Source organism: Gopherus flavomarginatus, chromosome 7 (assembly GCF_025201925.1).
Source record: "Gopherus flavomarginatus isolate rGopFla2 chromosome 7, rGopFla2.mat.asm, whole genome shotgun sequence".
NCBI classification, from domain to species: Eukaryota; Metazoa; Chordata; order Testudines; family Testudinidae; genus Gopherus; species Gopherus flavomarginatus.
The window spans coordinates 385,719-411,245 of NC_066623.1; the positions used below are offsets into that span (position 1 = coordinate 385,719).

The 25,527-nt window shown below is 48.1% G+C and overlaps 1 protein-coding gene across 2 annotated transcripts; it reads left to right on the top strand.

Moving 5' to 3' along the window:
* The first annotated feature begins 10,386 nt into the window (after nt 1-10,386).
* Nucleotides 10,387-25,018, top strand: GFRA3 (GDNF family receptor alpha 3). Of its 2 annotated transcripts, XR_007775474.1 has the most exons (9): nt 10,387-10,529; nt 14,665-14,937; nt 15,823-15,915; nt 17,684-18,029; nt 18,108-18,217; nt 20,920-21,054; nt 22,201-22,331; nt 22,661-23,589; nt 23,644-25,018. XR_007775474.1 is itself a non-coding variant. In XM_050962352.1 (8 exons), exons 1-8 carry the CDS (start codon nt 10,487-10,489, stop codon nt 22,799-22,801), a joined length of 1,272 nt encoding a protein of 423 aa, XP_050818309.1. In that variant the 5' UTR covers nt 10,387-10,486; the 3' UTR covers nt 22,802-23,606. The 2 variants fall into 2 exon arrangements, 1 of the variants encoding a protein (XP_050818309.1); XM_050962352.1 differs by lacking the exon at nt 23,644-25,018 and having other exon boundaries at nt 22,661-23,606.
* Nucleotides 25,019-25,527: the final 509 nt, after the last annotated feature.

Below are 25,527 nucleotides of genomic sequence, written 5' to 3' on the forward strand. Positions count from 1 at the left end.
TATTACTGACCTTGGCACAAAGAGCGGGAATGTGCTACTAAAGTTTGCGGATGACACGAAGCTGGGGGGTATTGCTAACACGGAGAAGGACAGGGATACTATTCAGGAAGATCTGAACCACCTTGTAAACTGGAGTAATAGAAATAGGATGAAATACAACAGTGAAAAGTGCAAGGTCATGCATTTAGGAATTAATAATAAGAATTTTGGATATACGTTGGGGGCGCACCAGTTGGAAGCGACGGAGGAGGAGAAGGACCTTGGGGTACTGGTTGATAGCAGGATGACTATGAGTCGCCAATGTGATATGGCTGTTAAAAAAGCAAATGCGATTTTGGGATGCATCAGGCGGGGTATTTCCTGCAAGGACAAGGAGGTGTTAGTACCGTTATATAAGGCATTGGTGAGACCCCATCTGGAATACTGTGTGCAGTTCTGGTGTCCCATGTTCAAGAAGGATGAATTCAAACTGGAACAGGTTCAGAGACGGGCTACGAGGATGATCCGAGGAATGGAAAAACTGCCTTATGAAAGGAGACTCAAAGAGCTTGGCTTGTTTAGCCTGGCCAAAAGAAGGCTGAGGGGGATATGCTCGCTCTATATAAATATATCAAGGGGGTTAACGTTAGGGAGGGAGAGGAATTATTTAAGTTTAGTACTAATGTAGACACGAGGACGAATGGGTATAAACTGGATATTAGGAAGTTTAGACTTGAAATTAGACGAAGGTTTCTGACCATTAGGGGAGTGAAGTTCTGGAATAGCCTTCCGAGGGAAGTAGTAGGGGCAAAAGACTTTCCTGGCTTTAAGACAAAGCTTGATAAGTATATGGAGGGGATGTTATGATAGGATCGTTAATTTGGGCAATTGATCTTGAATTACCACCAGACAGGTCTGCTCAATGGTCTGCGGGGAGATGTTGGATGCGATGGGTACTGAGTTGCTGCGGAGAATTCCTTCTTGGGTGCTGGCTGGTGACTCTTGCCCACATGCTCAGGGTTTAGCTGATTGCCATATTTGGGGTCGGGAAGGAATTTTCCTCCAGGGCGGATTGGCAGGTGCCCTGGAGGTTTTTCGCCTTCCCCTGCAGCGTGGGGCACGGGTCGCTTGCTGGTGGTTTCCCTGCAGCTTGAGGTCTTCAAACCATTTTTGAGGATTTCAATAACTCTGTCCTGGGATAGGGGTTGTTATAAAATTGGATGGGTGGGGTTCTGTGGCCTGCCTTGTGCAGGAGGTCAGACTAGATGATCAGATTGGTCCCTTCTGACCTATGAGTCTATGAGTCTATGAGAAAACATGAGCTATAGGAATGAAGCTAAAAGCTGGGGAAATCAGATCAGGGTTTACAGTTTACATTTTCTGCAGCTGCTTCAGTAGGCCAAAGAACTAGAACATGCAGGGGAACTGGAGAAACTGATCCCTAAGATATTACACATTAGAGTGGCAGGTGACCCCTAGATCAGACCTGGCCTATAGGATTCCAAGTGGAAAAACTGGTGAAAGCCTGGTCCTGAGAGACTGGTAATTATCAGACTCTCTGAGCTTTGTGAAAAGGCTGAAGTACTGCCTGCAGAGCAAGGAAAAGGGAAAAATACCACACAAGCTGTAGTGTGTGTCACAGGGTCCCAAGCATGGGCACTGAAATACTTTGAAAGCTGAGATCTGGCTGCTTTCCTGTTATACCTGCCCAAACAACTCACTCTGCAGCTAGAAATGCCATCTTAGGGGAGTGGTGGATTCTCCATCATTTAGAGTCTTTCTCTCAAGACTGAATATCTTTCTAAAAACACAGTCTTACTCAACCACAAGATACAGGCTGGATGCAGAAGACAATGTTCTCTACCCTATATGAGGCAGGGAGCTCGGAGCCATCTTGCCACAAATTCTATGACTCTGTGATTACTGTGTAACAGAAGGTGCTGTACTAATTTGACAAATGTAGCAGAGTTATAGTTTAAAAAAATTCCCCAAAAAGACTAATATGAGACCTCACATCTCTCTGCTATTAAATCTTTGTTGAGAAGAAGAGGAAAGTGCGGTATTTGTCTGAACTGCACGGTTTGACCTGAAATAGTGACATTCTACTGTACTTAGTTATATTTAGTAGTTTACCATTACTTATTATTTGTATTGCTGTAGTGTCTAGGGACTCTAGTCATGGACCAGGGCCCCATTGTGCTAGGGGCTGTACAAACTCAAAGCAAAAGGACAGTATCTCCCTTTAGTAGTTTACAATCTAAGTATCAGACAAGAGGCAACAGATGGATACAGACAGATGGGGGAGTACAAGTAAATAACGAGACAATATTGATGATAGGCTGTGGTCACACCACATCAGCAGCCTAACTTTACAATTTCAAGGCATTGTATAATTATTAAGCTAACTAATTAACCCCTCCAGTCCCACTGTGAAGTAAGTATGTTTTTCCTTACTTTATAAATGAGGAGACCAAGGCAGGGGGATGAAGTGACCTGCCCAAGTCCACATATCAAACAGTAGTAGAGTAGAATAATCAGGATTACCACTCAGGGGTTCCTGACTCCTGACCCCTTGCTCAGATAATCAGACGATGAGTCTGATATAGACCGAAGAAAGGATGGGTACTTCAAGGTGCTGTAGTCAGTGTGGATCCCACAGTATCGTGCTAATGCATGCCAGACTAGATTATTTTCACTCGCAATGTCTGTGGGAGCCACACATGTGCCCTTAGCCTCCTTGTGCTCCTATACAGAGACAGAAAGAGCAAGACACTCATGGCGCTCCGTCAGTTTCCATGCAGTTCAAAGCCCATGCAGCTCAGGACCCGGAAAGCAGGGATGGAGGATGGGTTGTGGGATCCACACTGACCACATCTTGAAGTAGCTGTTTCTTCTCTGAGTATGTGTCACTATGGATCCCGGTGGGTGACCAGCAAGCAGTACCCTCTTCCAGATGGTGGGTATGAGAAGTATCAGTCATACTACTCAAAGAAGGATTGAAGCACTGCTCTTCCAAACTTGATGTCTGCCTCAGTTGCCAAGTCAAGTATGTAATGTTTAACAAACAGCAGTAGATTACTCCACAGGGCTACCTTACATATCTCAATGGTTGACACCTTTCTGAGGCATGCTGACCATGTCTCCTCTGCCCCGGTGAGTGTACTTTGGTGTCCAGATGTGCAGGCTTGCCAGACAGCTGGAGATTAACTGCATAATCCACTTGAAGAGTGTCTGTGAGGAGATTGTCTGTCCTATTGATAGACCTTGTATGTCTACAAAGCAAGGAGGAGAGAGACAAAGGGGCATAGTCCTGTCTAGAAAGTAAAGAAGTGCTCTGGAAATGTCTCACATGTGAAGTTTCTTTTCTTCTGGAGAAGAATGAGGTTTCAGAAGGAAGAATGATGGGGTGATTGACTTATTCATGGGGAATCCTGAGTCTACTTTGTTAATGAACTTGGAGTGTGGTCCCATCACTTTGTCCCTGTGAAATTATGTGTATGATGGCACTCTCACTGAATTTACATGCTGACATAATGGCAACGAAAAAGACCATCTTGCTGGTAAGGTGGTATAAAGAACATTTGGATAGAGATTTGAAGGAAGCCTCTATGAGGCATAAAAGGGTCACATATAGGTCCCAGATAAGCGTGACGAAGTGGGAATTTTTTGTAATATTTTTAATGAATCCTACGGGATTCACACCTCAGTTTCCCTCTATACTTTGCAGTGCTACACATTGGGGGAGGGTTAAGTCTGCTTTTTGGGGCAGCACAGGCCATGAGATGTAAGTGTTGCCTTAAGTGTTGCCTTGCAGTCTGATGCAGTGAGAGTCATTAAGGAAGTGGCTGGAACCTGCTGAAAGTGACCCATATCAATGCAGAATCTGAGACAATGGGAAGCCCTAATGACCAGAACATTCACGCCCAGCAACCTAGATGAAGGAGATCCCCTCCCCCCTCCTCCCACTTCCACACCTCACAGCAGGGAAGCTGAACACATTCCCAGCTCTAGAACAAAGAACTGAGACATGGCAGGCATGGAACAAAGAGTTGGCTTCTGGAAGAAGCTGGCTGCTTTCACCTGGGGAGTACTTGTGGCACCTTAGAGATTAACAAATTTATTTGAGCATAAGCTTTCGTGGGCTACAGCCCACTTCATCAGATGCACAGAATGGAACATACAGTAAGAAGATATGTATACATACAGAGAACATGAAAAGGTAGAAGTTGCCATACCAACTATAAGAGGCTAATTAATTAAAATGAGCTATTATCAGCAGGAGAAAAAAAATTTTTTTTGTAGTGATAAGAGACAGAGCCTGAAGAGTCCACTACAGCATGGATAGTGGTTTATGCTGGCTTGGCCACATGGAGTATGTTTTAACCTTAATTTTTCTATGCTAACCTAAACACTTCCAATCCTGTGTTCCAGTAGACTAATAAATCCTACTCTGTTTTGAAAACGCTGCCTGGAGTCACTTGCTGAGGTGCATTAGTCCCTGAAAAGCATACAAGTCTCTAACTAGGAATCTGTCTCAATTGGACTGGCTGGGCAGAGCTAACAGCATGAAGCAGGAGTGCAGGAGCTGGGAGGCTCAGTCTTATAGGTGGAGAGGCTGCATTATCTACCCTGAAGGAAGACGGAGACCCTTTGGGGGTCTGGCACACTGAAGTGGGTCCTCCAAGAGACTGTTTAAAAGCTGGGGCATAGCTACTGTCCTGTTGCTCCATGACAGGGTGCGTGATAAAGGGCAGACATGATCTGGAAAAATCAGTTTCACACATACACAATGGGAAGAGACTGTCTAGGAAGGAGTACAGCAGAAAGGGATCTAGGGGTTATAGTGGACCACAAGCTAAATATGAGTCAACAGTGTGATGCTGTTGCAAAAAAAGCAAACGTGATTCTGGGATGCATTAACAGGTGTGTTGTAAACAAGACACGAGAAGTCATTCTTCCGCTTTACTCTGCGCTGGTCAGACCTCAACTGGAGTATTGTGTCCAGTTTTGGGCACTGCATTTCAAGAAAGATATGGAGAAATTGGAGAGGGTCCAGAGAAGAGCAGCAAGAATGATTAAAGGTCTTGAGAACATGACCCATGAAGGAAGGCTGAAAGAATTGGGTTTGTTTAGTTTGGAAAAGAGAAGACTGAGAGGGGACATAATAGCAGTTTTCAGGTATCTAAAAGGGTGTCATAAGGAGGAGGGAGAAAACTTGTTCACCTTAGCCTCTAAGGATAGAACAAGAAGCAATGAACTTAAACAGCAACAAAGGAGGTTTAGGTTGGACATTAGGAAAAAGTTCCTAACTGTCAGGGTAGTTAAACACTGGAATAGATTGCCTAGGGAGGTTGTGGAATCTCCATCTCTAGAGATATTTAAGAGTAGTTAGATAAATGTCTATCAGGGATGGTCTAGACAGTATTTGGTCCTGCCATGAGGGCAGGGGACTGGACTCAATGACCTCTCGAGGTCCCTTCCAGTCCTAGAATCTATGAATCTGTTAAAAAGGCCCTTGATAAATCTTGACACTGTAGGGTGTGAGTAAATGGAATGTGATTGAGCTGCCATATGATGGACTGATATTGCTGCTCTGCGGACCTTTAGAGAGAGAAATGCCAGTCCCAACTGTTTCTGAAGCAGCACGTAATCCAGGATTCTTGGGATCTGAGCTTCAACTGGATTTACATTGGTTTGGGTCACCCATGTGGCAAACCTCTTCCATTTCACAGACTAGAACCTCTGAGTGGAAGCTTTCCTGCTCAGCATAAGAATTTCTTGCATTTGTCTAGAGTGCTCCCATTCAGTGATGTTCATTCAGCCAGCATCCAACCCATCACGTGCAGTGACTGTGGGTCCCAATGCAGCAGGGCTGGCTCCAGGCACCAGCATTCCAAGCTGCTGCCTGGGGTGGCATTCTGCAAGGGGCGGCAGTCCCTGTTGTTTTGCCCCCAAGCAGCGCGCCGAATTGCTGCCCCAGAGGGCAGGGGCAGTCCATGTGCCCTTAGGGTGGCAGGCACATTTCCACGGTGGCAGCAGTTCAGCAGCAGCTTCTATGTTTAGCTGTCCGCAGTGGCTGCTGCTAAACATAGCAGCTGCCGCCGACTTGCTGCCACAGCGGAAACACGCCTGCCGCCCTAAGGGCACATGGACTGCCCCCACTACTTGCGGGGGCAATTCAGCGCGCTGCTTGGGGCAGCGAAAACTGTAGAGCCACCCGTGCAATGCAGTACCTGAATCTGAGACACTGTATTCAGGCAAGAAGGAAGGCAAATGGGAGGTTGGCTGCACAGCTGGAGTAGGTCTGACAGTCAGAACTGCTTTGACCAGTATGGGGCAATCAGGAGAACAGTAGCCTCCCTTGTCCCATCTGCTCTTGGATATATCTTGGGGATGAGAGGGATTGATGGGAAAGCACAGAGAAGACCTTGAGACCACTGAAGGAGAAAAACATCCAATGAGATCCTGAGCTCATTCCCTTCACCCCACACACCAAGGTGGTGAAATCACCAGAATATCAGGTCCAATGGAGTCACTCCATGTTGGTGACCTATTCCCAGAGCACAGTGGTTTCCAGACACAGTGGGACAAGCAAGCACCTCGTTTGTTGATACAGTGCCTCATCAATGTATTTTCCATCAGGATCTGCACTACAGAGTTCCATAGAAGAGGTAGGAATGCTATACAGGCCAACCCGATGGCCCTCAGCGCTAGGTTGTCCATGTGCAACTTCAGATTGCATGGAGATAATACTCCTTGCATTTGGAGGTGAAGCAAGTGGGTGCCCCAAACTGTCTCTCATGGGTCCATAATAAGCACCATTGCTGAGGAAGAGGTTAAGAAAGACACTCCCTTCCCCATATTCAGTGGTACTAGCCACTAGATAAGTTCCTGTAGGACTTTGGGTGGTACCATGACCAATTTGTTCATGTACTGCTTGGCTGAGTACACTGTCCTTTGTCCATGTTGTAATGTTCACAGACTAAGTCTATCAAGCAGCATCACATAGTAATCCCATGTGTCTCCTGACCATACTGGACAGTCTTGCCATTTTGTTGTATACAAGCAACTGAAGGGACCTGAATCTGTCTTCCAGCATATATGTTTGCACTGACCTTGAGTCGAGTTGAGCACCTATGAATTCTGTAATTTGTGATGGTGAGAGATGATTTTTCACAGTTCACCAGGAGCCCTAGCTGAAAGAACAGGGAGAAGATTCCATCTAGAACTCTCTTGGTCTCATCCTGGCCTTACCCTGATCAGCCAATCATCCAGGTACAGATACAAATGAAGTCCCTGTTTTCTTATTTGTCCTACTGCCGAGCACTTAGTGAATACTCTCATTGTTGTGGAGAGTCCAAAGGGCAGAAGCCTGTATTGGTAATGACTGGACCAACCGTGAATCTGAGGTACTTCTTGTGGGTTTGGTGGATGACAATATGGAAATATGTATCCTGAAAGTCAAAAGCCAGGACCCAGTCTTGAGCCTGGAGCAATGAAATAACAGAAGCAAGCATTACCACCCCGAATCTGAGGTGACCCATGTATTTGTTGAGTCTCCTCACTTAAAGTGCAAGTCCGCTCACTGTCTCTCAAACACACACACAGAGTCTCTCTCACAGAGACTGGCTCTCACACTCACATACACTCTGCATCTCATGAGTCACAGTCCCCCAACACAGATTGTCACACACACACAGTCTCACGTTCCCCAACACACACTCTGTCACACAGTCCCCCAACACACAGTCACACACACTGGCTGTCTCTCTGGCTCTCTCATACGTACTGGTTCGCTCTCACACACACACATGCCTGCACACACACACGCACGCACACACACACACACACACACACTCTTGTATTATTGTTGTTGTTATTACTGCTTGGTACTTCCTGTCAAAATGCTCATGGTGAGCCAGGCATGGCTGGGGCTGCAGGAGGACCCTGGGCTCTGGCAAGATGCAGCCCCCATGTGACAATGTGAAGCCTGCCTTGAGCCACTGCCAGTGTGTGTCAGCAATGAGGACGGGGTTGGGGGGTCTGTGGGCGAGGGTGATGGCTGTGCCCCCTCGAAACACTGGGGTCAGCGGCACCGGCTGGGGACTGCCTTCAGCAGAGCACAGGGGAACCAGTTTAACAATACTGCGTAAGGGCCCCATAAATCCTAAGGACGGCCTTGGCCAGCCTTTCCCAAAAAAGTCTAGTTTTGAAGACCTAAAAAGGAAAATGATGGATGGAACAGCCCAACATCTTGTCCATGAATTAAGTGTATTTCCACCAGACACAATTTGAGTTTATTAATTTCCAGTTCCACTCTTCTTGTTTACCAGACATAATCTTAACACAATCCTTGAATTACATCAGGAGGCCTTTTTGTCTGGACTAATTCAGTCCATCTGTCTCACTTTTGCACCTTTTCCCATCACCATTTCTTGTTATCAGTTACTGTGACATTTTATTAACTTTAATTCACTTTTGCAGTTAGGGTGACCAGATGTCCCGATTTTATAGGGACGGTCCCAATTTTTGGGTCTTTTTCTTATATAGGCTCCTATTACCCCCCACCCCCTGTCCCGATTTTTCACATTTGCTGTCTGGTCACCCTATTTGCAGTTGAGCTCACAATGAGGGTAAATTTGTAGGCCCAATTATTACAACAAAAAGAATCATGTCCTGTATTTCTCATGGACCTCTTCTATGACTCCTAGATGGAGCAACAAGGCCATTTCCTAAAACTGTACATGTCTTAATATTATAAAAATTACACATTGAAGGGTTTCTGCCATAACCATCTGTTGATGCAGAGCAGGGAGAGAAGTCAGTGCAGCTGCCATCAGAATGTACAACAATGGCAAGAAGTTTTCAGAGTTCGTGCCAGATAAGATATTACAATTTTACTTTTGTTTTAGATTAAACAAAACATTAAGAAAAACCTTTTTTTAATAAGAAACCAAACCCAGAACTTAGAAGAAGAAGAAGAAACTCTGAAACCTGAGCTTCCTGCCTTAGAATATTCAGAGAAGTGAAGCCCAGTACTTACAACCCAAAACAGAGTTCCAGAGGAAAACAAAAGATGATGTTATGTGAAGCAGCCACTTGCAGGGTTAAAGGTCACCTTTTTGTTGGATATTAACATTAAATACAATAAATGTTTTTTTAAATGTTGGGAAACAATTATTTGCTGAACATATTAACTAACCCATTGACTTGAAACCTGTATTTAAGAATGACACATACTGAACTGAATCAATAAGCAAGCTATATTATTCTAAAACCACAGTTTTTACTACAAATTCCTTGTACCTTCAGAATGGGAGCTACATTCTCTAGCCTTGCCTGTGCAACCAATCTTATTTGTGTTTGTGTTTTCTGGAACAAATGCTGAACTTGGTGTGTCCTTGGTTACACTGCAGTTAAACCTGTTCAGTTCTGTTTAGCTACAGTCATTGTCAGCAACCAGAAAGTTCCAAAGTGTAGACAAAGTATCTGTCTGCTTTTTCTGCTCATCAGAATTAAACTGCTGTCATGCTGGGAAGAATCAGTGAAATGGTAGCTCAATGCACAGTTCAGGGGACAGTGAGACATGGATCAGGATGTCTAAAAACTTCAAACAAATCCTTTAAAAACATATTATTTCTTAAACACATCTATAGCTATGGTGAGTGCTGTGTTAGTCACTGCAGCTTTCCTTTCAGATGGGTTGCACTCCTGCCTGTTAGTGCACTTTGGACCCAGGCAATTTCCTGTCAGAAAGAAAATGAGGGGACAGCTGCACTCGACTAGTAAATGACCCTAATCTACCTTTATTACAAATAATTTCCACAAAAAGGCTGGAAGCAGAGTGAGAATCAAGCGGTACCTTGGGCTCTTCACTACCTTGACTTCCAGCCCCATTCTCAGTCCTTGTCTTCCCACAACTCCCCCCCAACACGCCCGCCCCCAGGCCCCAAAAGGCTGTTTCACCCCAGTGACTTTTTACTCTCTCTTTAATCACAGTTGGGTGAGAGGTGTGGGACCCATCACTGCCAGGCTGCACTGGAAGCTGTGGTACTGAGTGAGAGGCAGGACACCGAGTTCCTCCTGCATGTTGCTCTGGGCACAGGTGTTTGACCTGGTTCCTATAGCCCGTTACTTTGCCGAGGGCAGAGCCCCTCGCCCATCCAGCTGGCCAGATGTGACACATGCAGCTACACAGACACGGTTAGAAAATCACAGGCGCAGACACAGCGCCACAGACAAGGCTGCACACGTGCGGTCACCCAGAGCACCCAGCTCCAGAGGCTGGCCGGCTGGGGAGGGGGCAGAGCCCGCCGAGCTGGGCGGAGGAGGAGGCTGCAGTCAGCTGGGGGAGCGCAGTGCAGCGCAGCGCAGCAGGGGGCGGCCCAGTCCCGCTCAGCACTCGGACAGCGCAGAGCCAGGAGGCGCCTGCCCAGCGGAGCCGAGCCCCGGCCGAGAGGAGCATGTGAGCGCCCGGACGGACCTTCAGCGCCTGCCCGGCTCCAGCATGGGGCTCCCTCTGCTGCTGGGGCTGCTCCTCTGCCGAGCCGGTAACTGCCGGGGACTCGCCGGGCTGGGGCTCCGAGCCCGGGGGCGGCCGGTCCCAGAACTTACCGACTCCGGCGCGGAGCCAGCCGCAGGGCATCGCTAGCGGGGCTCGGAGCGTGGCGGGGCCGAGCGGCTCCGGCCGCGATTTGCCTCTCCCCCGCCTCGCTGCTCCGGGACGGCCCTGGATCCCCCGGGCTGGCTCCTGGTGCCCGGGGTGTGGGAGGGACCCTCCCGCCTGGTGCCTGGCTGTGCTGGGCCCAGCTCCGCCCGGCCGCCCCGCTGCGCGTGCTGCAGCCCAGGGGCTCGGCGCAGCTTCGGGCAGCGCAGCGAGCGCAGGTGAGTGCGGAGAGCTGCGCGGGAGCGGAGCGCGCTTGGGGACTGCCGGGTCTTTGTTTTGTACGGATAAGCGAAGGGCGGGGGTGTCCCAGCTCTGCCCGAAGCCAGCATGAGAAACGCTCCCGCGGGCCTCGCGACTTGTCTGGGGACAGTTTTTATACCGGGTTAGCTAGCCTGCTTTGAACTAGTGCCGGTAACGTGTCCCGGCGCCGGGGCACAGAACTGCTGTAAGGTCACCTGCCCATGTAAGCACGTTAACTCCCGGTAGCTGTGTTCACACGAGCGGTGGTTTCGGTTAAGCAAATCACAGCCCTTAATTCAGTCGAAAAGCCGAGCGTGCAGCCGGCTCTGTGTCTGTTTGCGGAAGCCACGGTGAAGAGTTTTGGGCGGGATTTGCTGCTCCATGCTGGTCACTTTCAGTTACGGCCAGGACAAAGTTTTCGGTGCCAAAAGGAGCAGAAAGGGCTGGCCTGTATGTTCCGGCGCTCTGAGCAGGTGTTTCGTGGCCGATTTACAGCAAAGCAACCCAGACATTCCTTTTTTGCAGCCAAGTTGTAGCACTCGTAAGGACGCTGCAGCCAAGCCATTTATTTGAGGCCATGGTAGCTGAAGTTTGTTCATCGAAAGTGAACTTTGCATTAGCAGGGGGCTTATTCTGGCAGATGCGGAGGCTGGTATTTTTTTTATTTACCTTAGGGCCCAGGGAGTAGCTACCATCTCTCAAGAATCCTTCGCAGGCCACCCAAAAGGGGTGGTAGGGCAGTAAAGCTCAGCAAGCAATTGGCATTTGCTCTTGGAGTTGACCTGCATGTGGGAGTGCTTGAGTTAGCACCCAGATGGTGCTAATGTACCCTTTCCTGGTCACAGGCACCTATCTACATGTTTTGTCGTCTTCTACAGCAGAGGGTCAACCAGTCATCACAGCAGGTTCCAGGTTTTGCCCCCAGTTTAATGATGTTTTATAACCATTTAAAGCTCATGGGGAAGACTCAATTGGAGGGAAAGTAGCTGATAAATTCCCCCAAAGCAGCAGGTGCCCAAAAGCTGCAAACAGCCCCAAAGTGGCTGCCTAGGCTCATTCTTTGCAGCCAAGACAAACTCGTTGAATTTCCTTGGGTCCAATAATTACCATAAGAACCAATTTTACAGAAGTTTGTGTTCCTGGAACCAAAATATAAACCACAAATATGGGAGTTACTCAAAGTAAAAAGACTCCTCCTGGGTCTGAAGCTGGCCCCCAAGGAGCCAGGGCTGGGAGAAAGAGACACTTCCTACCTCCCACTACTAATGCCAAGATAAGAGGAAGAGGCAGATCTGAGAGGAGACAACAGAAGGTGGAGGTGGCTGCAGCCTCTTTTCAGGAGTCACTGGGACCTGCAACATCACCATTGGTGCCACATGTTCTCACACAATCTATTTTGCTGGTAGCCAAACCAACAGCTAGCATGTGTTCTGGGTGGGTGAGGTAATATCTTTTACTGGACGAATTTCTGCTGATGAGAGCTCTGTAAACTCGAAAGCTCGTCTCTCTGACCAACAAGTTGGTCCTATAAAAGGTATTATCTACCTTGTCTCTCTAATATCTTGGGACCGATACAGCTACAATAACACTGACTGAAAGATGAACTGTCAGACGGGGAAGACTTTTTGATGGTGCTTACAATTCAATCCATTTGATTGCCAAGTGGTGTTCATGGATTTCTGTCTCTCTTTAGCTAATTCTCAACTGTGTTTGTGTTTACTAAAGAAAGGGTTTCCTGCTCCCAAACCATTGTTTTCTTCAGCATAATCTTGGGGAGAAGACTGAATGCCGCATTTATGGCACCATAATCACAACAGTCTGTAATTTCATAAGCACAGAGCAGGAGGTGGAATGAGGGAGTGAATAAAACACCTGTCCTTTTTCCTAATATTTGATTAATTATTGTTTGTGCATCAATTATATATAAAAATCAAGGAATCTCAAAAGTGAAGGTCACCCACATCACTTCACTGGACATTGATATGAATAACAAGAACACCCAGAGTTTAATAAAATATAAAAAAAATTAGAAGGAATATAAAATCTCATGCTGCAGGGTTTATACCAATGTGCAGCTGTTAGGAGATAGGAGTCAGATCATTCCCACATCTGCCTACGGTAGGGTTTCTTGCACCTTCCAGAAGTTATTACAGATATTGGAACACAGTTTGGCTGTTGGGAATTTGCATTGTTTGCAACAGCATCAGATTTTGAACAGATTTGTCATTTGTATTATGGTACTATACAGAGATCCCAACCAAAATCAAAGCCCCATTATGCTAAGCACGGTGGCAAACAGATATAGTGAGAGACAGTCACTGCACCAAAGAGCTTACATCACCACATTTTCTCTACATCACTGCTAGGCTAATGGCAAAGCAGAATCAGCTGTTGCAATTGCCAAGAAACTACTAAAAAGGCATAGCAGAATGATAGAGACTCATGGACAGCATGACTAGAAAAATTAGAAGGCCTGGGCAGCAGTCCAGCATGGCATCACATGTCATGCAACCAGACTCTACTGCCTACAGCAAATAAACTTTTGAAGCCAGCAACAGTGGAAAAGGTGACAGAACAAATTAAACAGTGGTGACAGCAAATAGTATGAGAGGTGCCAAAGATCTTCCTGAACTCGAGACAGTACAACCAGCACCCTAATGACAAAAATAAGAAGGAGGGCCAGGACAGGTATCCAAAGAGCAGCACCAAGGCTATACATGGTGGAAGTACAAGGACAACTCTACCGCCACAACCATTGTATCCTAAGAACAACCAAGGAACAACTGTCCTCAAGAGATGGCCCACATCGATTCACACACAGGAGCTACAGTAGAAACTGACAATGACAGTGTAATTAATTCCCACTAGTGACCTGAGAAGGAGGCATTGGCAATTAATCAACCTGTACAAAAATCTCCAGAATAAAAACACCAACAGATGGAAGGGACTTCAAATAATACCCCCCTAAGTGGAAGAGCCCTAAAGCTGCCAAGTTTCAAAAACTCCTACATTGTCAATTCAGTAATTTAAATTAACATCCATTATAGGAAGACATATATTACAAGTGTCTTATACAAAAAATGTATATATACTGATATATTTCTAGTTAATATTAAGGGTACATTTATTACCGTAAGAATATGTAGCACTGTTCATAAGTGTCGTAGGTTTTATATAGTTGTTGTTCTGTACTGCAAATGGCTTTTTAAATGCAGTTCTTAATATTTAGTTCCAGGCTGTGTCAGTAGGGACAGCACAGACTCAGAGGGGATGAGCACCCCTTACACACCACTCCCAGAAGCACAGCACCCTAAGCACCATGCTGGGGCACTGGGCTCACTGCTGACTCAGAGAGGAGAACTCACACTACTCCCTGCAGCACCTGAGTTTTCCTTGGGGATCTCCTGTCCCATGTAAGTACGGAACAGCCCTGATCCTGATCAGGTTTGAAAGATTGCAAGCCACCCATAGGAGGGTTTTTTTAAAAAGCTGGCAAATGGCTTTGTATAGAATCTCTTGCTATCCCTTTGCACCAATGTGAGTTCCTGTTGATGTCCAGCCTCTCATTTCTAAAGGGTGGGAACTCTTGTTCCCCACCTGTCCTACACCAAGGGTAGAGGATTCCATCTCACCCAGATCAAATAAATTTTCCCACATCTGCCTTTGCAGAGATGTTTTTGCTGAGATAGGTCAGAAAGCCTGCAGTGATGGTACAGAAACAATTGTTGTGTGGCTCTCTCCATGAACAAAGCCCTACCATTGTTTTCCTACTTGAACAGGAGGCCTCCTTGCTCTGCCAAGGGACTGCATAGCAGCTGAGAAGATTTGCCTGATGGACCCTGCCTGCAATGCCACCTACCAGGCCCTGGAAAACTGCTCCCTTGATAAGACACGTTTCCTCCCTCTGAGTCCTGATGCCAGAGCAAGGTGCTGGGATGCAAAGCTGGACCTCAGAAGCAGCCCTTTACTGCATTGCAAGTGTCACCGCCGCATGAGGAGACAGAAGCACTGCCTGCGCATCTACTGGACTGTTCACTCCAGCTTCACACACGGTGAGATGGAATCATTGTTTATACCTTCTCTAGTAATTACACAAACCTATGTACTATTAATACATACCTCAACAAGGGCAGGAGAGGGGTTCAATGCAGAATTCTGCCTCGGCTCACTCTCCAGTCTTGGAGGTGGTTGCTGGAGAATCACATCACATGGGCTCCCACCTCCTGGGGAAGAGGAGTTACTGGTGCTTTACAATTAATGTTTAAGAAATTAATATAATAAAGTTTGGACACAAATTTCATATTTGGTTTAAAACTTATGACATGAGGTGGTGAGTTTATGTTCATGAAACACTTCTGGGGCTGGACCCTCAGGCTAACCAAGAGGACTACAGAGGGTCAGAGAGAGGAGAGGGGTGAGAAGGGAGGTTATGCTGCAACCTAAAGAAACAGAAAGTTGCTTTTGTCCAGCAGTGAGCAAGGGATTAATTAAAATGAGAAAAACAATGTTACCCTGAAAGCTGCTGTGTCACTGCTTTACTGTAAAAAGCTTCTGCCTAAAACTTTCCCCGGCCCCTGCCATCATTTTAAAGAGACAGTGCACATATCATCATGAATGCTGAGACTGAAAAGGAACAGATGAAAACTAGATCTAATCCTGGACACAGAGAAGCCAATGAATGACTCCTATGTCAAGGCTGCTTAGTAACACACCAGTATCTCTGATAGGTCTGGGGCCATGGTTTGCTCTTGCTGGCTCTGCCTGGTTCTTGAGTAAAGTAGTGTGTTTCTGGATGAATTTCAGTCCTGTGGGTACAACCAGATATGTTTTGCATGTGCATGAAAGTCTCTCTAAAAGGAGAAACTGGTTCCAGTGTGTACCCCCCTGCCTCGCCTCCCCGCCCCCACATCCCTGAATGTGTCTCTCACTTTGCCTAGGTTATTTCAATTTGGAGACTTCTCCTTATGAGGATCCAGCAAATGAAGAACCCTGGAAGATTGACTACAACAAGCTGGCAGCTTTGGTTTCAGGTAGGGATCATGACAGGTACACATTTCCCCCTTTTTCTTCCTTTCTCAGGGGCCACCTACTGGGCTGAAGATTATTAAGAGGAAAAATATTTTGAGGCAATCCACCCATTAAAACTGGTCAGTGGAATATTGGCTCCAGAGGACCTGAGAGGGACAGGTGAAGCTTTTGGTGTTAGCATGTCAGAGAGTGGGGTGGATCCATAGATCGCACTGCATGTAAGTGAAGCTATCCAAAAGGTAACTGGTTAGGAGAGATTAAAGGGACAGAGTCAGAAGAGTGGAATGCATCAAGGTAAGCCCAACAAGGAAACAAGTCTAACAATTTCCATTTTGTAAATAATCCAGATATTTTTTAAACTATTAAGATACAATAAATATTGGGATTTTCTCCATTATTTTTATTTTCCTTTAGCTTGTTTAGAAAAATCAAAAGTTTAGTTAACACACAGGTGAGATTCCCTCTCTGTTGGACAATATCCACTTATTCCAAAAAGCATTACCAGACAGAAAAAGTCTTCCCTATGCTTTGATATTTTCTGCACTTCAACTTCTCTGTAAGACATCCCAACTAACAGGAAAAGATACGTTACTAAAAAAGCACCTACTTCTGATTTAGTACCTTCTATGGCCTGCCCATATCATGGAGGATAGATCCATCAATGGCTATTAGCCAGGATGGGCAGGAATGGTGTCCCTAGCCTCTGTTAGCAAGAAGCTGGGAATGGGTGACAGGGGATGAATCACTTGCTGATTACCTGTTCTGTTCATTCCCTCTGAAGCACCTGGCATTGACCACTGTTGGCAGACAGGATACTGGGCTAGATGGACCTTTATTCTGACCCAGTATGGCTGTTCTTATGTAAAGTGTTCCCTGAGTTGCCTTCTAGTTTGTAAGTTTAACTGCGAACAATTAGGAATATTTATGACCAGAGAGATAATTTTACAATCTATGTTACTGATGGCGCTTCACAATTTTTTCCAGTCTACTGCTAGAATGTCAGTGGCAGAAACCAACATATGTGCCATTCAGTTTACTACTCTTTACATCATACATATCTTTCTCTGCTGTCCTCAAAAGGAGTGTGTGTCAGGATATGGCTTTATTTCAGTGAGCAATTTTTTTTATTTGTTCAAATAATGGAATTGAATCAATCTCATGAAAGATACATCAATAACTTTTTTGTCATTGTTGCCAACAAAGCCCTGAACTCTTTTCATAGACCTTTATGTTCAGCTGATGTTCACCACCACCACTTTACATAACCTTAGACATAATCTTTTTCCCTTATCACTGTCCTCTTCACTAGCAGGACAAATGTTTGAAAACTGTTTATCTGGGCCCAGAACCAGGTTTAAATGCTGTTTTCAGACACTGTTCCCCAGCAGTCATAGAAGAAGGAGAGTGACTCGTCCTGCTCCATAAGGCAGTGAGTGAGCCATAACAGACATAGGTATGAGCCTGTGAAGCATAAACACTCCTCGCCTCCCTTCCCCTCTGCTTGCAAACCACATTCCAAAGAGAAAGGCTAGTTCAGGTGTCCTCACCCGCTGGGACTAGGCCTGAATCACACTAGCACAGAGCAGAGTCAGCTTGCCTGATGCCCTTCTGTTTTCCTGTGAATCCCTGCTGAGTGATCACTAAATTGCAGTGTAACAAAGGATGGTAGCCTGCCCGCTCCCAGGGGCTGCAGGAGCCTGCAGCTCCTCCTGCTCACATCTGAAATTTCCTCTGGGATTTACTGTCTCTGGGTTTCTGTTGGCTTTTCAGGTTCACATCTAGCAGGGGACAGCGCAAATCCCTGCCTGAAAGCAACTCACTTCTGCAGTCTGAATAAGAAATGTGTCCATCTGCGCACATATTATGCCTCTAGCTGCACCAAGGGGGCAGAGTCTGGAGACACCTGTGACCAGCGTAAGTGCCACAAAAGGCTACGACAGTTCTTTGAGAAGGTCCCTGAGGATTTCACCAAGAGGCTCCTGTTCTGTCCATGTCAAGATGAGCTCTGTGGGGAGCGACGCCGTAAAACCATTGTCCCTGAGTGCTCCTTCCAGGACAGCATCAAACCCAACTGCCTCCTTCTTTTGGACTCCTGTATCAAAGACCATATCTGCAAGTAGGTCTGTCAGCAAGGGGCATTACCCCAGTGAAAAGAGTAGTCCTTACTCTGATGCTTTTCTTCTTCTTCCTACAGATCCCGACTGGCTGATTTCCAACAGAACTGTGAGCCTGCAGGCATGTCCCCGGATGGCTGTTCTCAGCACAACCATGCTGCGTGCCTGAAGGCTTACATGGGGATGATTGGTAAGTGGTGACCAAAGCGGGACATAAGGCATGATGACGAGCATGCTCTCAGGCATTTGTGGGGATGGGGGGAGCGACAGGAGGGTGTGCCTGAAGGTCTATGGAGCTGATGACTGGTGAGGTCCATGCTCTGATCTTATCTGAGCTTAAGATCATGGTATTGAAGACACTTGAGCATGGCCCATGTTGGTGTGTTCCCTGCCCCAGTGTAGACAGAGCCTAAAGAGGAATTCAGTTAGCATCCATAACGCCTATGCCACTTACAAGGCCAGAGACTATGTATTCTCCAATTCTCCCTCTATTGACAGGATAGTAGCATCACCCCCATGTCTCTTACAGGTAATTTACATACCAAATCTATGTTGCTTCTTATAAAGGTGCTTATCCTGCAGTGCCTGAGCAGCAGAGCCCTGCCCATCTGTGTGATATAACCACTCCTGACACTCCAGCCACTAGACATTTTACAGCCATTTTATCCTTTTACTATCCACATGAACATCCTTTCTCAGGGTCCCTGGTTGCAGACACCTTAAACCCTGTATTCCCTCATGGTTTGGCTGCCTGAGCCCTGATGGGACATTGTTGGTGACATATTCAGCAAAAGCCTTCACAGAGGCCACAGGGGCACTGCCAAATTCATGGGATTTAAGATATCTCTGGTCACACCTGGTTGTGGCCAAACTGGCACGGCATCCCAAGGTTCACTCCCTGTGACAGCTGTAATAGACATGAATCTGCTAACAATGAAGCTGTATAGGCCCTATAGCTGTATAGGGATGAATGGGCACTTTAACTGCATTTCCATACTATCCTTGTTTGTAAAGTCTTCACTGTGTTAACATGGTCACTGAACTGTATCACATAGCCAGGCTGCCGCTGCACAATGTTTATCTGGGAACAGGCCATAGGCTGTCAGTTTGTTGGCAGGGGTAACTGGAAGTTATGGCAGAAGAGCCTATCACTGCCACATCTCAGTGCTCCTGATTCTGGAGAGGGGCAGGAGTGTCTCTGCGCTTGGCTGCACATCTTCTCATTTACAGTTTTCTTCCCATAGGCAGTAATTAGTGTGCTTCATTGTTAGGACCACTAGGTGGGGTGTAGAACGCTCCCTGGCCCCTCCTGCACCCGACTCCTCAAGTACCCCAGACCGCATGCGCCTCAGCGCAGAGGGCTCCCTGCCCACAGACCGCATGCGCCTCAGCGCAGAGGGCTCCCTGCCCACAGACCGCATGCGCCTCAGCGCAGAGGGCTCCCTGCCCACAGACCGCATGCGCCTCAGCGCAGAGGGCTCCCTGCCCCCAGACTGCATGCGCCTCAGCGCAGAGGGCTCCCTGCCCCCAGACTGCATGCGCCTCAGCGCAGAGGGTTCCCTGCCCCCAGACTGCATGCGCCTCAGCGCAGAGGGTTCCCTGCCCCCAGACTGCATGCGCCTCAGCGCAGAGGGTTCCCTGCCCCCTACACTGCATGCGCCTCAGCGCAGAGGGCTCCCTGCCCCCTACACTGCACGCGCCTCAGCGCAGAGGGCTCCCTGCCCCCAGACCGCACGCGCCTCAGCGCAGAGGGTTCCCTGCCCCCAGACCGCATGCGCCTCAGCGCAGAGGGTTCCCTGCCCCCAGACCGCATGCGCCTCAGCGCAGAGGGCTCCCTGCCCCCCACACCGCATGCGCCTCAGCGCAGAGGGCTCCCTGCCCCCTACACCGCATGCGCCTCAGCGCAGAGGGCTCCCTGCCCCCTACACCGCATGCGCCTCAGCGCAGAGGGCTCCCTGCCCACTACACCGCATGCGCCTCAGCGCAGAGGGCTCCCTGCCCACTACACCGCATGCGCCTCAGCGCAGAGGGCTCCCTGCCCACTACACCGCATGCGCCTCAGCGCAGAGGGCTCCCTGCCCCCTACACCGCATGCGCCTCAGCGCAGAGGGTTCCCTGCCCCCTACACCGCATGCGCCTCAGCGCAGAGGGTTCCCTGCCCCCTACACTGCATGCGCCTCAGCGCAGAGGGTTCCCTGCCCCCTAGCACCGCATGCAGCCTCAGCGCAGAGGGTTCCCTGCCCCCTAGACCGCATGCGCCTCAGCGCAGAGGGTTCCCTGCCCCCTAGACCGCATGCGCCTCAGCGCAGAGGGTTCCCTGCCCCCTAGACCGCATGCGCCTCAGCGCAGAGGGTTCCCTGCCCCCTAGACCGCATGCGCCTCAGCGCAGAGGGTTCCCTGCCCCCAGACCGCATGCGCCTCAGCGCAGAGGGTTCCCTGCCCCCAGACCGCATGCGCCTCAGCGCAGAGGGTTCCCTGCCCCCAGACCGCATGCGCCTCAGCGCAGAGGGTTCCCTGCCCCCAGACCGCATGCGCCTCAGCGCAGAGGGTTCCCTGCCCTCAGCTCCCCCTCCCTGGGCAGGTGTGCCTCGGCACATTTATGTTTAAAGATAATTTGTGATACATTGAAAGTAATACATGCAAACATCATTTAGCTACAGTACATCATTTAGCTACAGTACATAGAAACTTCCCAGAGAATGGGCCTCCCTAGCCTGCAGCGTGTCCAGGGGACTCTGGAGGCACAGAGCATGAGTGTGAAGGCCATGGCGTGATGCCCTGGTTAGAGGCCATGGCTGGTACTCACTGGCTCAGAGGGTTACTGCACCCAGCCCACCTGAATGCTTTCATACAAACAAATCCTGATTCTCATTTCTTGGGGAATGGGGACAGGTACAGCCATGACACCAAACTATGTTGGTAACTCCAGCACGGAGGTTTCACTATGGTGTACCTGTGAGAACAGTGGCAACCAGCAGGAGGAGTGTGACCAGATACGCAGCATGTTCATTAGCAACAAATGCCTCAGTAAGTGCTATGCAACACGCAACTTGGGACACAGATTCAGCATAATTAAGTTCAAACCTTTTGTTGTTTTCCAGGTCCTACATCACACAGCCCCTGCCTACAGCTCCAACTTGCTCTCCTTTGACGTTTCCCTATCCTCTCTACTCCACCACTAGCGTTAGCCTAGATACTCCCTTTCTCTGCTCTTACAGTCATTTCTGAACTTTCTTCCACATTACACCTTATCCCCAGATCTGTTCACAAAGTCATTTATCTGGCCACATTAAGCCCCTCCCAGAGACTCACTTCTGCAGTCTCACCTATAATAAGTGAGGGGGTAGGAGAGGTTAAGAGAGAAAACCAGCATCACACTATATCCATTGCTTACTGAATAACCATATGATCTCACTGCCATCATCTTGTCCTTCCTCACCTCCCCTTACCTCTGACCCTCATTCACTGGACAGAGCCTGGGATTCCAGGTGTCTCTGTGAGACACTTAATACAGTCCAGGGTGCTCAAAAAATAAATAGTAATTTGACCCATCACAGCTTGGCACAGACCATATCACTGGGCCAGCAGCTCAGCAATAGCTCTCAAATCCTGCTGGCTGAGATTGGGTAAAACCCAGCTGTGAGTGGTAGCTGTGGCCAGAGCCCCTATTCCCTTTATCCATCTCTGGCATCCCAGCAATGGGCTTTATTAAAATTTAAATATTTTATGACTGCAAAAGCTTCCAGACGGCATCAAATAAAGAAACCAGCATCACTCTATAATTGTTTAATAGTAATGTATTTTCTGTGTATATAGAGAACTCTCACACCAGTAGAACAGCCCAGCCTACCTCAGACACACGTTAACTCTGACACACTCCTGTAGGATGACAGAAAGTAGAGGTGGAAAAACCCCATTCAGACTAATCCACTGCACCCCAGATACCATGTGAGATTAGTCCCTGCATCTGTTCTGTGGTACTTTATAGACACACATACACTCCCCACAGTAATATGCCACTGCATACAGTATTTACATTCCCCAAAGCAAAATCACCCTTACAAGCCCCAACATGTGAGCTTCCCAACATAGCCTGTTGGGAGAGGGCTATATTCCAAGGTGAGCGAATGAGGAAAGCACCTTCTTAGACGTTTGTTTGACTTCTACCTGCAGAAAATACAATTCAGTCTCAGATGCATCTGAGCCAGGCAACTCTGGAGGGGCAGGAAGGATTGTTTTACATGCCTTCCTTGAGCTTCCAGGGGGACAGCACCAACACTTCTCTTGCTTCAGAAATATGCCAGGTATGAATTCCTTTTCTACCTTCACAAAGCAGCCAGTAAAGTGGCATAGAGAAAGTAACTAGCATCAGAGAAACAAGAAGCTCTAGGCACCTGAAGGAGGGAGCTGTGCATGTATCAGAGCCACAGAAAAGTACCCTCTCTCCATCACTATTCTAGTTGCTCTGTCCCATAGGTTAGCAGAGGGGCCAGTGTCTAGGGGCGAGAGCCATGTTACTTGGCATGGTAGGTTCCCAAATCCTCAGTGCTAATCTCAGAATGGGAGATCCTGCAGCCAGGGGCCAGAGTGAATTGGATCCAATTTGAATTAATTTCTCCCTTTCCCTTCCCAGGTCACCAAGACAAAGACATGGCCAGACATCTCTGAATACAACAGCATGCCCATGGCCTCCTCTGTTTATTCTGGAGCTGGGGTTTCCTGGCCTCCAATGGCCCTGCTGCTGCTGCTACTGCTCCTGCTCAGCCCACCTTAACTTGACACAACAGGCATTTGTCCCTTCCACATAATTCTCCTTACTCTGCACCCAGACATTGACCTACTAACTCACCCTTCGGGAACTGAAGACCTCCAGAGAAGAGGAACTGAACAGTTTCACCCCAGAACAGGAAGGCCTGCATCCTTCTCTTAGGAGTGAGTCATTTCACTCAGCTCCTTCTGCAGCTAGAACTGCAGGGGCTGGTTGTCCAACACTATCTCCTCCCCCAACTCCTAGCACTGCAAGAGGAAAAGTAGCCAGATGGGAGACTTTAGAGCACTATTTTGTTTGTTTGTAAAAACAAAGCTAGTCAAAATTCTGTCCAAACAGCGTTTGCCTTTTGAATGAAGGAGAAGGAGAGGCTCCAGCAGGTACCTGCAGCACTCCTCCACCTGGCCAATTGGTGCTTTTCCTCTAGAGCAGAAAGCACCAGACTGGTGCCCAAGGGGGCAGAGACCTACTTCTACAGTATCCTGAGAGCAGAGCAGGGCAAACTGACCCATAAACTCTGTAAATACCAGCTCTGGGTTCTGTTCAGGATCCTTTTGATCATTTTTCAAATCCATTATTTTAAGCCTGTAAAAGAAAACTGCCCCAGAGCCAAAGCAAGGAAGCTGGGCACTGGCCTCTGCTCTTGTTTCTTGTCCCTTTCAGCCATCCATATCTTCCACTCTTAGTGCTAACAGGAGATGTAGCCTTGGATTTCAGCTCGATTTCTTCACTCAGTCCCATTAAACCTCATGGCCGCCCAGAGGATTCAGGAGGCCTGGGGTCTTCGGCGGCAGGTCTTGGGGCAGAAGGACCCCCCGCTGCGGGTCTTCGGGGCACTTCGGCGGCAGGTCCCAGGGTGGAAGGACCCCCCCGCTGCCGAATTGCCACCGAAGACCCGGAGTGGAAGAAGCTCCGAGGGCCCGGACTCCTCAAGAGTTTTCCGGGGCCCCCGGAGCAAGTGAAGGACCCCATTCCAGGGGCCCCGCAAAACTCTCGTGGGGGCCCCTGTGGGGCCTGGGGTAAATTGCCCCACTTGCCCCCCCCTCTGGGCGGCCTTGTTAAACCTTGTCCAACATTCCATGACACTGCCTGGCTAGACCATGTTTTTCTAGGACAAGGCTTGTTCAGCTGTCCCCACCACAGCTCCCTAGAGACATACTGTACTGATTTGCAGTGCAGAGACCTCAGGCAGCTTCAGTGACCTAGTGTCCCTTCACATACCCCTTTGCCCCCTCCACAGTCTCCCTCCTCTCTGTCAGGTTCCATTTTATGACCTATTTATTCTGGGTGTAAACACGTGTGTTGTGTAACTGCTATTCTGTTATGCTGCAGTGGACTGTAAAAATGTGGTGTTCAAGTGAATATTGATTTCTGAGTGCAGATTAATAGTCCATAATGAATTATATGAAAAAACTGCCTTATCAGGGAAGCTTATGTTTTCAGGAAAGCTGGCAGACTCGGAGCAGCTCCTCTGTACACAGATGGTGTGTGGCTTTGGAAGAAACAATGAAGCTGGGCAAATGTTATGCTCCTGGAATGGATGTGCAGCTGTCAGACCTCTCTACTGATCCCTGTGTTCCATTCCTGCCCGTCCCTCAGGAAGGGAATCTTGTGTTGTGTCACTTGCCAGATGCCTGAGAACCATAGCATCCCTCATCTCTGGATGCGCAAATTATGTTTCTCCACTGCATCTCTGAACTGTCCTTCAGTAGTGGTAATATTTCCACTTTGAATCCCAGTCTTCTCTGTGCCCACTCACTGAGGCATTACTTTCTTCCTGCTGCTGCAAGAAGCAGGGACACCACACTGCCCAGCAGAGGGGCTGCACCTAATTTCCATATATTGGAGAAAGTCACAGCCACTGCCATCATTAACAGAGAGGGCTGATCTACAGATGACAAAATGTCCCACTATGCACTGACACCTGGCTGCTTGGATCAAGAGGGAGCATGGACCCCAATGTGCTTCTTACACCTCCATAATCAAGCTGAGCATGGCCATGTTATAGGATTCCCTGGGCTCCATTTGGCCATGCACTGGTCGGACGCTGACATGCAGGGGCCAGCAGTTCCCTGGAAACTTCCTTTTTACAGTATAGCAGGAGTTGCCATCTCCAAGGACTGGTGGTGGGAGGAGAAGAGGTTTCTTCCCAGTGTCCCACAGCATGCATAAAACAGATGCAAGGAGTTCAGGGGAATGTTGGGTCAGCAAGCCCCTATGCAATGTTCCTCTTTTCCAACCCCCACTTGATGTGCTCCCCATAGTAGCTATCCCCCTCTCTCCTCAGCATTATGGCCTGGACCCTCAAAGGTATTTAGGTACCTAAATCAATGGGAGTTAGGTACCTAAATCCCTTTATGGATCTAGACCTATATGCTTTCCCAATTCCACTTCCTTGCTATCCCCGATGCACAGTGCTCTCACAAAGGCAGGTGTTTTGTTTGATCTGGGCAGCTTAGAGCCAATACTATAAACAGAGTTGTCACTTTGTTTGTTATATCCAGTGTGCCACTGGGACTCTAGCCTTCCATCTCCAATGGCTGGCTCACTGCTTGAGACTGAAAACTCATGTCCTGAACATCCAGGGCCAATGCTTGGCTCCTACTGGGGCAGGAGCTTCAAAGTTAAATAAATCTCGCTTTAATCAAAAACTTAGAGAAATCCCAACTGGTGTTTTTTTGCTTCAGTCTTCTCTCTCCTAGTATTTACCTCCATACACACCGCTGCCTCTC